We start from the raw sequence: 15,979 nt of genomic DNA, 5'->3' as shown, positions 1-15,979 counted from the left end.
AATACCTACCTGCCTAACTAGCGTCACCTGTGACACTAATACAGCGATCAGAAAAACGATCGCTTATTAGGCTGGGTTCACACTGGAGCGATGCGGGAACGCCACAAATCCGCGGCGGGTTCCCGCATCGCATGCCTCCCGGCGGCAGTTCACACTGCCCTATGCGAACTGCTGGGAGTGTCAGTGAAATGTTAATGACACCCCCAGATCAGTTCGCATATCGCAGTGCGATCTGCAAACTCGGATCGCATGGTGTGAACACCCATGCGATCCGATTCTGCTGCGGACCAAAAAAAGGGTCCCGTGCGAGTTTGCGGCGGGTGCGACACGAATTCAGCCATACTATCTGTATGGCTGAACTCGAATCGCACAGAGATCGGATGTGATTTGCACTGCAGTGCGGTGCGAATCACATCCGTTCTCATAAACCGCTGCAATGTGAACCCAGCCTTAGTGACACTGGCGACGGGGGGTGATCACGGGGTTAAACCTTTATTGGGGGGGTTAGGGGGGTACCTTAGAACTAAAGGGGGCTAACCCTAACTGCCCTAACAGTTATTACAGTCACAAATGACACCCGCCGGGTGATCAGGGGGTTAAACCTTTATTAGGTAATAAATGGCGGGTGCCCTGAAACTATAAAAAAATAACTAACCAACCAGCGTCACCTGTAACAGTTATATGGTGATCACTGGTGAAAGGGTTAACTAGGGGGCAATCAGGGGTCTTTATGCGGTAGTATATGGGGGTCCCTGGCGCTATAAAAAGCTGCGGTGAACCTAAATACCTACCTGCCTAACTAGCGTCACCTGTGACACTAATACAGCGATCAGAAAAACGATCGCTTATTAGGCTGGGTTCACACTGGAGTGATGGGGGAACGCCACAAATCCGCGGCGGGTTCCCGCATCGCATGCCTCCCGGCGGCAGTTCACACTGCCCTATGCGAACTCCTGGGAGTGTCAGTGAAATGTTAATGACACCCCCAGATCAGTTCGCATATCGCAGTGCGATCTGCAAACTTGGATCGCATGGTGTGAACACCCATGCGATCCGATTCTGCTGCGGACCAAAAAAAGGGTCCCGTGCGAATTTGCGGCGGGTGCGGCGAATGGCTGAACTCGAATCGCAGAGATCGGATGTGATTTGCACTGCAGTGCGGTGCGAATCACATCCGTTCTCATAAACCGCTGCAATGTGAACCCAGCCTTAGTGACACTGGTGACGGGGGGTGATCACGGGGTTAAACCTTTATTGGGGGGGGTTAGAGGGGTACATTAGAACTAAAGGGGGCTAACCCTAACTGCCTTAACAGTTATTACAGTCACAAATGACACCAATGCAAAAAAAAAAAAATGCATTAGTGTCACTGTGACTGGGGGGGCAGGGGTTATTGGGGGGGTGATCGGGGGGTAAAGGGGGGGTGTGAGTGTGCCTGGCATGTTCTACTGTGAAGTGTCGTGTTGGTGCAACTCACCGATCCTCTCTCCTCGGTGCCGGAACGAAAAATACCGACACGGAGGAGAGATTACATCACTTCCTCTCCTGTGTTTACATTACAGGAGAGGAAGTGATGCAATGCTTCACTCCCATTCGTCAGGAGCGATCGCGAGGGGGTGGCCATGAATGAATGGCCGCCCCCTCATCCCGGATCGCTCCTGCACGGATACCGACCGCCGCTGGCACCGGGGGGGGGGGCCCGATCGGGCCCCCACCCGCGGGAAGGCAGGGACGTACAGGTACGCCCATATGCCTGCCCGTGCCATTCTGTCGACGTACATCGTCGTGCGGCAGTCGGGAAGTGGTTAAATATGGTGCCTAGGGGGTGTCTGTAGTATGCCTGTGAAGTGCCACGTGTTTCCCGTGTTTAGAACAGTCCCTGCACAAAATGACATTAAACGGAAATAACACCATTTAAAACTGCTTGCGGTTTTAATGTTATATCTGGTTCCTGCAATATGGTTGAAAATCATTGAGAAAAATGGCATGGGTAGCCCTCCCTGCCCATTATCAGCCTATTTGGGTCTTGTACGCATATTAAGGGGAACCCTGTACCCATATTAAAAAAAGGAAATGCGTGTGGCCCCCAGGCCCTATATACTCAGAACAGCAGTATACAGGCGGTGCAAACAAGACAGGGACTGTGTAGGTTTGTTGTGTTAAGTTGAATCTGTTTGTAATTTTCAACTGGTACATTTTTAAAGTGTAGCTCCAGTCAAAAAAACTATTTTTAAGCTTTTTGGAAAACATAGGGAAGGGTTATCACCCCTGTATAATTTGTTTTGTCGTCCATCTTTTTTCATCTCACTTGCTGCTGTCTCCTTGCGTTTGCAAGTAGGAGATGTTTGTAAGTTGGATGTTTGAAAGTAGGGGCCTGCCCTATATGCTCTGCAGAAATGACGGAACAAGGTGTTGGTTTTGCCACAACATTGTAAGCCCTGAAAGTGACTCTTGGTGGGCGCTGGAGCGCCCTGCTGTGAACGATTATATCAAGAATTGTAATTACATGCCATTGTTGAACAGTGGTAGAAAAATTGACCTTTGGTGGTTGTGGTGCAGGTGCCACAACACTATAAGTCCTCACCGTTACTCTGGGTGGGCACAGGAAGGGGCCCTACTGTGAAATATTATATCAAGAATTGTAATTACATGTCCCTGTTAAACAGGGGCAGAAAAATTGGGCCTTAGGCACTGGTGCTGGTGCCACCACACTGCAACCTCTGCCATATACTCTAGTTTTAATGCAGGAATTAGCCCTGCTGCAAAGCATTGCATCAAAAATTGTACTTAAACGCCCCTGTTAAACAGGGGCAGAAAAATTGGGCCTTAGGCACTGGTGCCACCACACTGCAACCTCTACCATATACTCTAGTTTTAATGCAGGAATTAGCCCTGCTGCAAAGCATTGCATCAAAAATTGTACTTAAACGCCCCTGTTAAACAGGGGCAGAAAAATTGGGCCTTAGGCACTGGTGCCACCACACTGCAACCTCTACCATATACTCTAGTTTTAATGCAGGAATTAGCCCTGCTGCAAAGCATTGCATCAAAAATTGTACTTAAACGCCCCTGTTAAACAGGGGCAGAAAAATTGGGCCTTAGGCACTGGTGCTGGTGCCACCACACTGCAACCTCTGCCATATAGCCCTGCTGCAAAGCATTGCATCAAAAATTGTAATTAAACGCCCCTGTTAAACAGGGGCAGAAAAATTGGGCTGCTGGCATCACCCAGAACCAAAAATGTTCTTCCAACATATCAGCGGAGGAGGAAGAGGATAGACAATCAACATAACAGGACAGTCACTCAGCATCAGCATAGGCAGTCTTGAAGGGATGTGGTATTTCAAAAAAAAAATATTCGGTTACATCAGCTTCAGGTGCTTGGTAGCTGTGGGTGATCCAAGACTGATTCATCTTGATGAAGGTCAGTCAATCAACTGATTCGGTGGACAGGCGCACCCTGTGATCAGTAACAAAGCCACCAGCAGCACTGAAGGTGCGTTCCGAAAGAACGCTGGATGCAGGACAGGCCAGTAGCTCAATTGCATACTGTACAAGCTCTGGCCAGTGATCCATCCTCAAGACCCAGTAAGCCAGAGGATTTTCGGTGGGAAAGGTGTCCAAGTCTGACCTTGCCCCTAGGTATTCCTGCACCATGTAAATTAGACGCTGGCGATGGGTGCTGGAACCAATCATACCTTGGGGCTGCGGACTAAAAAATTGTCTGAAAGCATCAGTCAGACGGCCACCTTCTCTACCGCTCCTTCTGACCGATGCCTCAGCAACACGTTGTCCAGGACTAGGAGTTTGTAACCTCCCAGTCTCTGGGAACGCGTTGCACAGAGCTTTCTGCAAGGCCTCCCGGAGATGTCTCATCCTCTGCTCCCTCTGCGATGGCAAGATAAAGTCGGCAACCTTACCCTTGTACCGTGGATCAAGGAGAGTGGCCAGCCAGTAATGGTCCCTCTCCTTGATCCGAAGAATACGAGGATCCTTCCGCAGGCTTTGCAGGATCAGGGAGGCCATGCAGCGTAGGTTAGCTGAGGCATTCGGTCCGGAGTCCTCTGGGTCACTAAGGACAACATGATCCGCAGCTACCTCCTCCCAGCCACGTACAAGTCCACGTGTTTCTTGGGACTGTAAATCATCCCTATAAGACTGCTGCTGCTGCTGCTGATGCTGATGCTGAGTGCCAGCCTCCACCTCCATGCTGACACAATCATCCTCCTCCTCCTCTTCCTCCTCCTCATCCTCTTCCTGTGTGATGGGTGGCACAGCAGGAACACTGTCTGGATAAAGGGGGCCTTGAGAGGCAAGGAAGTCCTCCTCTTCCTGCCTCTGTTCTGCCTCAAGTGCCCTGTCCATTATTCCACGCAGCGTATGCTCCAAGAGGTGGACAAGAGGTACAGTGTCACTGATGCATGCACTGTCACTGCTCACCATCCTTGTGGCCTCCTCAAACGGTGACAGGACAGTGCATGCATCCCTGATCATGCCCCACTGGCGTGGTGAGAAAAAACCAAGCTCCCCTGACCCTGTCCTGGTGCCGTAGTCGCACAGGTACTCATTGATGGCCCTCTGCTGCGTGTGCAGCCGCTGCAGCATGGCCAATGTTGAGTTCCATCTGGTGGGCATGTCACATATAAGGCGGTTCTTGGGCAGGTTCAACTCCTTTTGGAGCTCAGCCAGCCGAGCACAGGCATTAAATGATCGGCGGAAATGCACACAGACTTTCCTGGCCTGCTTCAGGACATCATGTAAGCCGGGGTACCTGCCCAAGAACCGCTGCACCACCAGGTTAAGGACGTGAGCTACACAGGGCACATGGGTCAGTTGTCCCTGTCGGAGGGCGGAGAGGAGGTTGGTGCCATTGTCGCAAACCACCATTCCTGGCTTAAGCTGGCATGGCGTCAACCACCTCTCGGCCTGCCCCTGCAGAGCTGACAAAACATCCGCCCCAGTGTGGCTCCTGTCCCCCAAACAAACCAGCGCAAGCGCGGCATGGCATCGTTTTGCCTGCATACTTGCGTAGCCCCTGGAACGCCTACGGAGCACCGCTGGTTCTGAGGACAGAGCACTGGAAGAGGCCATGGAGGAAGAAGAAGAGGAGGGGGTGGAGGAGAGAGGTGTGTCACAACCAATAGTAGCATTTTGGAGGCGTGGTGGCGGAACAACCTCCAACACTACTGCACCTTGTCCTGCATCCTTCCCAGCAGCCAGAAGAGTGACCCAATGGGCCGTGAAAGACAGGTAACGTCCCTGTCCATGCCTGCTGGACCATGAGTCAGCGGTAATATGCACCTTACCGCTGACCGCCCTGTCCAGCGAGGCAAGGACATTGCCTTCCACATGCCGGTAGAGAGACGGAATCGCCTTCCGTGAGAAAAAGTGGCGTTTGGGGACCTGCCACTGAGGAACCGCACATTGTACAAACTCACGGAAGGGGGCCGAGTCTACCAACTGAAAAGGCAGCAGTTGAAGTGCTAGCAATTTAGCCAAGCTAGCATTCAACCGCTGGGCATGTGGATGGCTGGGAGTAAACTTCTTCCGCCGGTCCAGCAGCTGGGGCAGGGACATTTGCCTGCTATAATCGGACGTGGGTGTACCACTAGCAGAGTTCCCGGAAGCACTTGGCTGTGACACACCTAATTCTACACCTTCATTCCTCTCAGAGCATGTTTCAGAGAGGACTGAAGGTCTAGTGGGGTTGGAGATGCCAGCTGATGAGGAGCAAGGAGAGGTCCGCTTTGTTCTTTGGTGTGGGTCTTTGAGGTACGCTTGCCAACGAGCTGCATGGCAGGTCAACATATGTCTGGTCAAGCATGTGGTGCCCAAGCGGCTGATGTTTTGGCCACGTGAGATACGCTTGAGACATATGTTGCAAATAGCAGCGGTGCGATCTGATGCACTCGTCTCAAAAAAGGCCCACACCAAAGAACTTTTAGAATAACGCGCAGAGGAAGCGCTCTGCGCAGGCGGAGCTCTGCGGTGTGATTCAGTCGGTGTGCTGCCCCTAAGCTGGCCCCCGGAGGGCATCCTGCCTCGTTGGACATGTGCCTCCTCCTCCTCCTCCTCATCCTCCTCCCTCCTTCCAGGCACCCACGTGGAGTCAGTGCCCTCATCATCCCCTCCCTCTTCATCGCTGTAGCAAACCTGGCAGTATGCTGCAGCTTGTGGAACATGACTGCCAGATTGCTGTCCTTCTTGAGCATCCCCTCTCTCTGCGCTCACGCTACTGCCTTCCTCTAGCTGAGTGTCATCATCAGAGCCCACCAAACACTGGGCATCCTCCTGGAGCATGTACCCAACACTGTGCTCAAAGAGTTCAGGAGACTCCTCAGGAGGACGTGGTGGGTCTAGGGAAGGAGTCACTGATGATGACATTGAGAGGAGGGAAGACGATGCGTTGGCAGCTGCTTTGCTACTACCCTGAGACTGGGTGAGAGAGGATGAGGAGGATGAAGAGGGCTTGGTCATCCACTCTACCAAGTAGTTGGGTTCAACATGTCCAGCTGCAGAAAAGAAGGACAAGCATGTCCCATGGCCACGTGCTGATGACAATGCACCGCGTCCACGACCAGCACTGTTGTCTCTAGACACAGAGCCTGCTTGCCCTCTTTTATCGGCTCGCGCCTGTCTGCCTCTCCTTGCTGGCCTTCCAGACATGGTAATGGCCTGAAGGGAGTTGGGTAAAACAGTAGTTGGGTAGTTTATTTTGTGCTGGAGGCACACAATACCCACTAACTCCTGCAGATGCCTTTTTTATAGAACAGCAGAGATAAAGGGGTATATACAGATGTATACTGTGCTGTGCTGGAGGCACACACAACTTCCAATAACTCCTGCAGATGGCAATTGGGCTCAAATAGAGAACAGCTATGTAGGTGGATTATAGCGGTATGTACTGGGTACAGAGCACGCAGACAGCACGCACTATCTCCTAACACTACTGACTGCAAGCTCTATTATTAAAGATGGACCACTAGCTATATAGGTGAGGTGAATATCACGGTGTATACTGCGGTCAGGGCACGCAGACAATAACCAGAAAACAGCAGAGATAAAGGGGTATATACAGATGTATACTGTGCTGTGCTGGAGGCACACACAACTTCCAATAACTCCTGCAGATGGCAATTGGGCTCAAATAGAGAACAGCTATGTAGGTGGATTATAGTGGTATGTACTGGGTACAGAGCACGCAGACAGCACGCACTATCTCCTAACACTACTGACTGCAAGCTCTATTATTAAAGATATATAAATATAGTGAAGTGAATAGTGAATATAGTGGTGTATACTGCGGTCAGGGCACAGACAATAACCACTACACAACAGCAAGATAGGAAATCAGCCAAAAACGATCGGTGTGTACTGTGTTGAAGGTACACAGAACACCCACTGCTTCAGACGCCAACACTACACGAGGCCGCCGCTATGGCGGCCTTATATAGTGTGGGGCGTGCACTACACAGCCTGAGCTATGATTGGCCACAGGCAGGATGCCTGTGGCCAATCATGGCTCTCCTCGCTGCTGGCGCTGGGATTGGCCAAGCATGCGGGGTCACAGTGCATGCTTGGCCAATCATGAGCCAGCATTGTGGGCCGTGCGCGCCACACGAATTTTGACGCGAACGGACCAAGAGTTCGGATTTCGCCGAACAGACGAACAGCCAATGTTCGAGTCGAACGTACGTTCGACTCGAACACGAAGCTCATCCCTACATTTCACTGTTGATGGCTATATAGCCTGAAACAGCTGCATGCCGTTTAGAATAAATGGCTCTGTAATAGGTTATATTTGCATTGTACTGTATACCAGCAGTTCTGGATGTGCATCTAAAGAAATTAATAATTGTAATGGTTCCATCCACTGTTCTGAAATGAGGAATTCTTCTCTCTTTTTTGGTATATGGAATGGAAGGAGACATGTGAAAATTTTCTGTTTTAAGAAGGCTTTGCTGTCCTATTCAAAAGCCCTTAAAATGTTATCCAGACCTGCTATTTTAAAGGAAACCCAAATTTATAGCAAAGATTTATTTTGTGCCTAAAACATACGCAATGCAGTATGTGTGATTTTTTTTTTTTTTCAATGAAAACCATATTCTCAGTTAGGATTTTGTTTGTTTAAGAACAATTTTCCATCCTGATCCTTTGAATTTGCTCATCACTACGGTCAATTTTACCCCACTAATCATTCGAAAATCCAACACCCATTATCAAAATATACATTTTTGGAGTTAAACTTTACTGGTGTGTGGCCACCTTTAGTGTTTGCATTCAGTTTTAAGTTACTAAATTAAATAATATAACAGTGAGTTACCATAGTCCACACCGACTTCACACGCCTTGCTAAATCGTACTTTTGCATCCACCTCCTCTAACTGTTGCTGTAGGAAGCAATTTTCTGCAAAATAAAAGTTACGTGATAATATAGTTTGTTAGTGTTTTTAAAGATACAGCATCTCACAAAAGTGAGTACACCCCTTACATTTTTGTAAATATTTTATTATACCTTTTCATGTGACAACACTTAATAAATTACACTTTGCTACAATGTAGAGTAGTGAGTGTACAACTTGTATAACAGTGTATATTTGCTGTGCCCACAAAATAGCTCAACCCACAGCCATTAATGCCTAAACCGCTGGCAACAAAAGTAAGTACACCCTTAAGTGAAAATGTCCAAATTGGGTCCAATTAGCCATTTTCCCTCTATGGTGCCATGTGACTCATTCGTGTCATAGATTATAGAGCAGCCTTTCTCAACCTTTTCAACACAGGGGAATCCTTGAAATAGTTCTCTGGTCTCGGGGGAACCCATGCTAAAAATTTGAAATCTACAACTCATGATACATTGCTGTGATGGTCAGTGGGTAGAATGGTCCTTATACTTGTGGTCATTGGGAAGAATTATCTCCTTACAGATCGCTTAAAAGATCACTGGTGTGAGTGGGAACATATCTGAGAGGCAGAAATTGTCCAATGTTGAAGGAACCCCTAGCAACCTCTGGAGGAACCCTGGTTGAGAATCACTGTTATAGAGTGCACCTGTCCACAGACTCTGTTGATAGGCTCACATTCATAAAAATGAATCAGTCTTGGATCAGCAGCTATCAAGTACCCAATGCTGATGTAACTGATTGAATGTTCTATGGATGTTGGATCCCTTGATGATTGCCTATTCTTACTATCCTATTCCTCCACAATCTTGATGATGCTATCTTCCAACAATATTTTTGGTTTAGGCCACCACCACCACCACCACCCAAGGCCCAATTTTCTGCCCCTGTTTAACAGGGGCATGTAATTACAATTCTTGATATAATATTTCATAGCAGGGCCTGTTCCTACACACAAGTGTAACTGTGAGGGCTTACAGTTTTGTGGCACCACCACCACCAAAGGCCAAATTTTCTGCCCCTGTTTAACAGGGGCATGTAATTCCAAATCTTGATATAATATTTCACAGCAGGGCCCATTCCTGCGCCCAATAAGATTATTTTTTTATCCAGAAAAAAACTTTATTCAGTAATGCGCACATACAGTCCAAATAATCACAATCAGTACACAACAATGCAGTATAATGCAAAGTAGTCCAAGGACATACAGTACATGGGAATATTCGAGTCCCCTTCACCCCTCCAATCTATTACCCAATAATGTAAATAATCTTTACATACACCAAAACCTTAATCCACAGCCATACAAATAGAAATATATTTATATTGCAGCGCTTAGCGCACCCCTGGTCCGAGCATTCGGTCCATGACCAAATCATCCGGGGCAAGACCCGGAGTATCCAGCCACGGCCCCCATAATTTTTCAAATTTATCAGGACAACCTCTATGCTGATATACAGTTTTTTCCATTCTCAGCGTATTACCGCCCAATAAGATTAACTGTGAGATGCCATGTACAAACGGCTGGACTTTTCGACAGCAAAGGTCCGACAGAACAAATCCATTGGACAATTGGATCTTGTGTGGGCTTCATCGGACCTTTGCTGTCGAAAAATCAGATGGACTTTAGATTTAAAACATGCTTCAAATCTTTCCGATGGACTCGAGTCCGGTGGAAAAATCCATTCGTCTGCATGCTAGTCCGACAGACGTAAACCAGCGCTAGGGCAGCTATTGGCTACTGGCTATGAACTTCCTTATTCTAGTCTGGTCCCATGTCATCACGGTCGAATCTGTCTGACTTTGGTGTGATTGTGTGTGGCCAAGTCCGTTCGCTCGGAAAGTCTTTCGAAAGTCCGCCGAAAGTCCGTCGGGAAGACCATCGGACCTAGTCTGCTGGAAAGTCCAGCTGTGTGTACATGGCATTACAGTGTTCTGATACCACCAACACCTAAGGCCCAATTTTCTGCAGAGTATATATGGCAGGCTCTATAGTATATATACTGCTGTTCTGACTATATAGTGCCTGGGGGCCCGGGGGCCTGGGGGACCCACATGTCATGGCTTTGATGTTTTTATGTTTAGTTTTATGGCATTTTTATTAATGTTTTTTTTTTTTTACTAGTAATGACGGCGATCAGCGATTTTTATCCTGACTGCGACATTATGGCTGACACATCGGACATTTTTTACACATTTTTGGGACCATTGTCATTTATACAGCAATCAGTGCTATACAAATGCACTGATTGCTGTGTAAATGACACTGGCAGCGAAGGGGTTAACCACTAGGTGGCAGTGTAGGGGTTAAGTGAGCCCTGGGGAGTGTTTCTAACTGTGGGGGGCGTGGCTGTGTATGACATGTCAGTGATCTCTGCTCCGATCACAAGGAGGAGAGATCAGTGACACTTTCACTAGGCAGAATGGGGAGATGCTTGTTTACATTAGCCTCTCCCCGTTCTTCCTCCCCATGAGACGCTCATGGGTATCCCCGCAGCGATCAAGTCCATGGGACCCGCGATCGGACTCATGGAGGTCCCGACTGGCGAACATGGAATCCATTGGCGTGCACGCAATGGCAAGGCATAACATTTAAAGGGACGTACCTGTACGCCCATTTGCCTGTTCGTGCCATTATGCCGACGTACATCAGTGTGCACCGGTTAGCAAGTGGTTAATTTCCATACCTGAAAATATGCATAAATGATGCAGTGGAGGGGAACCAGCCCATGATGTTTTTGCAAGAAAAGCAATGAGCATTTTTGAATAGCAAATTCATCATTTAATCGGTCTACAAAAGGTCTTCTCTTCAGCCTAACTGAATGATGAGCACAGGACTCGCTACCTCAACTAACGCCGGTACCCCCAAAATGCATGGCTGACTGGTAAACATTATCCTGCAATCTTTACCTTCAGCACAGCGGCACACCTCTCCTTGACAGATCCTGCCCAAAAGTTTGCTGTTCTCATCAACATGGTAGAATTTGGTACACCGATTTTCTGTTGGAAAATAAGAAAAAAAAAAGATTAGCAGAGTACTATACATTCAATGAGAAGACAGGCCGGTCTCATTAAGAATTATGGCAATTACCAAATAAAAGTCATTCACAACTCCACAAATGTCTATTTGTTCCACATTGGTGACCTCGAAGGTATTGTAATTTGAGAATCAAGAGGACAACCAATGGCATTTTTGTAAGGTTATTACCAATGGCAGTTTATGTATTTTTTTCAAAAGGTAGCACACACCTTTAGAGATCGCTAACCCTTTTGGTGCTCAGGGGTTAAACCAATTTTTTTCTCAATATCCTCAATCTGCACACATAAGTATAAAAAATCTCTTTAATTTAGAGCAGCTTGGAAGCTGATAGCCAAGATAAATAAGAGCTCCATCAATCCATGAGTGATGTTACAAACCACAACCAGGTCAAAGCTTGGAGCAGAAAATGTCACGCATAACATGCTATTTTGTACTTTTCTACTTACAAGAAACATAGAAGAGTAACCGCAGAAAAAAATCCACATGGTCCATTGAATCTTCCTTATTTTTTTAAATTAAAGTATAACTAAAGGCAGCACTTTTTTTTTAGTTGTAGACAGAGTGGAGTGGGATTCAAACGCCTATCAGGTTCTTATTGCAGCCTGTGCCCTTGTTGGGGAGATTACCCCTCTTTACCATTATCATTGAAAGTAAAAGTAAAATAAATCATAATTTGGGGTTGACCCCAGAACAATAATAGAGAAGAAAGTTTGCTCAATACTTTTTTGAAGCACCTTTGACACCAATTACCTCAAGTTTTTTTGAGTATGAGGCTACAAGCTTGACACACCTATTTTTGGGCAGTTTCTCTTATTCTTCTTTGCAGGACCTCTCAAGCTCCATCAGGTTGGATGGGGAGCGTCGGTGCATAGCAATTTTCAAATCTCACTAGTGATGTTCCATTGGGTTCAAGTCTGGGCTCTGGCTGGGCCACTCACAGAGTTATCCTATATCCACTTAATTTGTTATCTTGTCTGTGTACTTAGGGTCATTGTCCTGTTGGAAGATGGACCTTCACCCCAGTCTGAGGTCCAGAGCACTCTGCAGCAGATTTTCATCAAGGATATCTCTCCCTCAATCCTGACTAGTCTCCCAGTTCCAGCCACTGAAAAATATTCCCACAGCATGATGCTTCCACCACCATGCTTCATTGTAGGGATGGTATTGGCCAGGTGATGAGCGGCGTCTGGTTTCCTCCAGACATGACACTTGCCATTCAGACCAAAGAGTTCAATCTTTGTTACATCAGACCAGAGAATTTGGTTTCTCATGGTCTGAGGGTTCTTCAGGTGCTTTTTGGCAAACTCCAGGCAGGCTATCATTTGCCTTTCCCGAGGAGTGGCTTCTGAGTGCTGCAGAGATGGTTGTTCTTCTGCAAGGTTCTCTTCTCTCCACAGAGAAATGCTGGAGCTTTGTCAGAGTAACCATATGGTTCTTGGTCACCTCCCTGACTAAGGTCCTTCTCCCCCTATTGCTCAGTTTGGCCAGAAGACCCACTCTAGGAAGAGTCCTGGTGGTTCCAAACTTCTTCCATTTACAGGTGCTCATTTGGACCCTCAATGTTGCAGACATATTTCTGTACCCTTCCCCAGATCTGTGTCTCGATACAATCCTGTCTCGGAGGTCTTCAGACAATTCCTTGGACTTCATGGCTTGGAGTGTGCTCTGACATGCACTGTTAACTTTGGGACTTTATTTAGACAGGTGCGTGCTTTTCCAAATCATGTCCGATCAACTGAATTTACCACAGGTGGTCTCCAATCAAGTTGTAGAAACATCTCAAAGATAATCAGTGGAAACAGGATGTACCTGAGCTCAACTTTGAGTGTCCTGGCAAACGGCAGTGAATACTTACTGTATGTACATGTGATTTTTTTGTTTTTTATTTTTTATAAATTTGCAAAGTTTTCAAACTAACTTCTTTCACGTTGTCACTATGGGGTATTGTTTCTAGAATTTTTAGGAAAAGAATGAATTTTGGAAAAAGACTAACATAACAAAATGTGGAAAAAGTGAAGCGCTGTGAATACTTTCCGCATGCCCTGTATATATAAATATAGATATCTATATATATATATAGATATAAATCACTGTATATTTTTTTGTTTAGTTTTTTTTCCCTAAAAAAACAAAAGCAAAGTACAGTAATAACATTTGGTAATGCTCTTACCTGGTGAGTAATAGTCATACACAGTGACAGATGCAGGTTGGATAAGACCCACTTTGAAGTACTGGTGAAGATTAAACTTCAGACACTCGTCCTCAGTGTGAGATATCTAAGTGTAACAAAGAAAGAAAAAGCTCAACATTTTAGTGTATCTCCAACTAAAAAGTTTTTTTTTTTTTTTTGATAGAGCAGGGGCCTCTGTATTGTTTTTATCATTATCAATTAGAAAGATTTACCCTAACTTCCTGTCCTGCTTATATTTTACCAGGCAGAAAGTGGGGAGTAATAATAATAATATAGTTATAGAAGGCTAGAACCCCTGTGAGTTTGTATTTCTGAACAAGAAATACCAATAAGATCTAGGAGATGTGAGTGTGAAGCAAATAGACTGCGCATTTTGGAAGTGCAGTTGCACAAATTTTTCCCTGCACTTAATGCAATTAATGCATTGAGGTAAAGAAAATTTGTGTGCCTGTTAGAACTACTTTAGAATCACACTCATATGTAAAAATATAAAGCATATTTTTTGTATTTTATATTATATTTTAGCATTTTATTTCATATATATTCAGATAAAAAAATTACATATATAGATTAAAACTAGCTACAGCACATACAGAGAATCATGAAATACAAGCTTATGCATGTCCCTATATGGTGTCGGAAAAAGGCTTAGTCTTTAAGTGGCTAAACTGACCTCATTTACAGACCAACGTTCATCCCTTCGATCTAAAAGAACCAAATGATAAAATGTTTTTTTTTATCTCAGGGCTGAGCAATGTTGTGATAAACTTTGGCTGCTTTTTTTGACAGCTGTGAGCAGAGAAGTGCTCTGCACTTGTTACATGAATCGTGGAAATTCTGGATTAGGATCGTGAGGGAGGGTTGAATCGAGATTGCAATTTTTGTAATGATTAATTGTGCAGCTCTAAGTGCCAGGTATTCAAACTCTTTATTCTATCCATTAGCCATATTATCCGGTTCCCGACCAGCGCACGCCGATGTGCCGGCAGAATGGCACGGGCAGGCAAATGGGCGTACCTGTACGTCCCTTTAAATTTGCCACCCTGCCATCGCAAGCACGCTGCCGGCGGTGCGCTCGCATGCTGGTCGGGACCCCCGTGAGTCCGGTCGCGATCGTCTCACGGGGCGGCTGAATGAGGAAATGCCGTTGTAAGCAGCATCTCCCCGTTCTGCCTAGCAACTAGTGACGCTGATCTCTGCTCCATGTGATTGGAGCAGAGATCAGTGTTCACTAAATTAAAGCCCAGCCCCCAACAGTTAGTAACACACCCCTAGGAACACTTAACCCCTACACTGCCACCCACTAGTTAACCCCTTCACTGCCAGTGTCATTTACACAGGAATCACTGCATTTATATAGCAGTGACTGCTGTATAAATGACAATGGTCCCAAAAATGTGTCAAAAATGTCCGATGTGTCTGCCATATTGTTGCAGTAACAATAAAAATTGCTAATCGCCGCCATTACTAGTAAAAAAAAAATATTAATAAAAATGCCATAAAACTATCCCCTATTTTCTAAATGCTATAACTTTTGCGCAAACCAATCAATAATCGCTTATTGTAATTTTTTTACCAAAAATATGTAGAAGAATGTGTATCGGCCTAAACTGAGGGAAAAAATGTTTTTTTTTATATATTTTTGGGGGATATTTATTATAACAAAAAGTAAAAAATAATGCGTTTTTTTCAAAATTGTCGCTCTATTTTAGTTTATAGCGCAAAAAATAAAAACCGCAGGGGTGATCAAATACCACCAAAAGAACGCTCTGTTTGTGGGAAAAAAAGAACGTCAATTTTGTTTGGGAGCCACGTCGCACGACCGCGCAATTGTCAGTTAAAGCGACACAGTGCCGAATCGCAAAAAGTGGACTGGTCTTTGACCAGCAAAATGGTCCGGAGCTTAAATGGTTAAACTATGTGAAAAGGAAGCCCCTTCAACATATTTTGCACAGTTATGGAGTTTTTGGGATTCTCATGTCAAGGGAAAAATTGTGTTTTAAATGTCAGAGTAGGGATGAAGAAAAGCTACTCCCCAGAATTGCAATGATTACGGCACGCAAATGAAGTTTTAGAATCACCAACATTGCTAAATAGGTGCCAACCATAAGAATGAAATCTATAGTTGTTACAATGGTCTAGTTTAGTGTATGTTCTCATAAATAGACCCTTACCCTGTCAATGTAGAGGACAAGTGTGCTCTTGTCAAAGGCTCCCTTGTTGATCTCAAAGTTCGAGATGTATCTGTCCACTCCTTTTTTAAGCTGTGAGAAATTGGAAGCGTTAAAGTTGATAAATAATAATATTACTGTGACAGTCAATAGGAAGAAATATGCAAACTTAAAG

At 45.7% G+C, this 15,979-nt stretch overlaps 1 protein-coding gene across 1 annotated transcript in view; it reads right to left on the bottom strand.

Moving 5' to 3' along the window:
- The window catches only part of LOC143961248 (venom factor-like), a 205,025-nt gene that overhangs the window by 13,177 nt on the left and 175,869 nt on the right, over positions 1-15,979 (bottom strand). The window contains exons 35-38 of the mRNA XM_077470483.1: positions 15,808-15,897; positions 13,613-13,718; positions 11,313-11,402; positions 8,324-8,407 (exon numbers count right to left, since the gene is read on the bottom strand). Coding sequence (XP_077326609.1) covers positions 8,324-8,407; positions 11,313-11,402; positions 13,613-13,718; positions 15,808-15,897 — 370 coding nt within the window. The remainder of the gene's footprint in view (positions 1-8,323; positions 8,408-11,312; positions 11,403-13,612; positions 13,719-15,807; positions 15,898-15,979) is intronic.

This window comes from Lithobates pipiens, unplaced genomic scaffold, assembly GCF_037356315.1.
Source record: "Lithobates pipiens isolate NorthernLeopardFrog02 unplaced genomic scaffold, aLitPip1_a1.2 Scaffold_8, whole genome shotgun sequence".
Taxonomy (NCBI): domain Eukaryota; kingdom Metazoa; phylum Chordata; class Amphibia; order Anura; family Ranidae; genus Lithobates; species Lithobates pipiens.
This window is presented reverse-complemented; position numbering and strand designations above follow the sequence as displayed.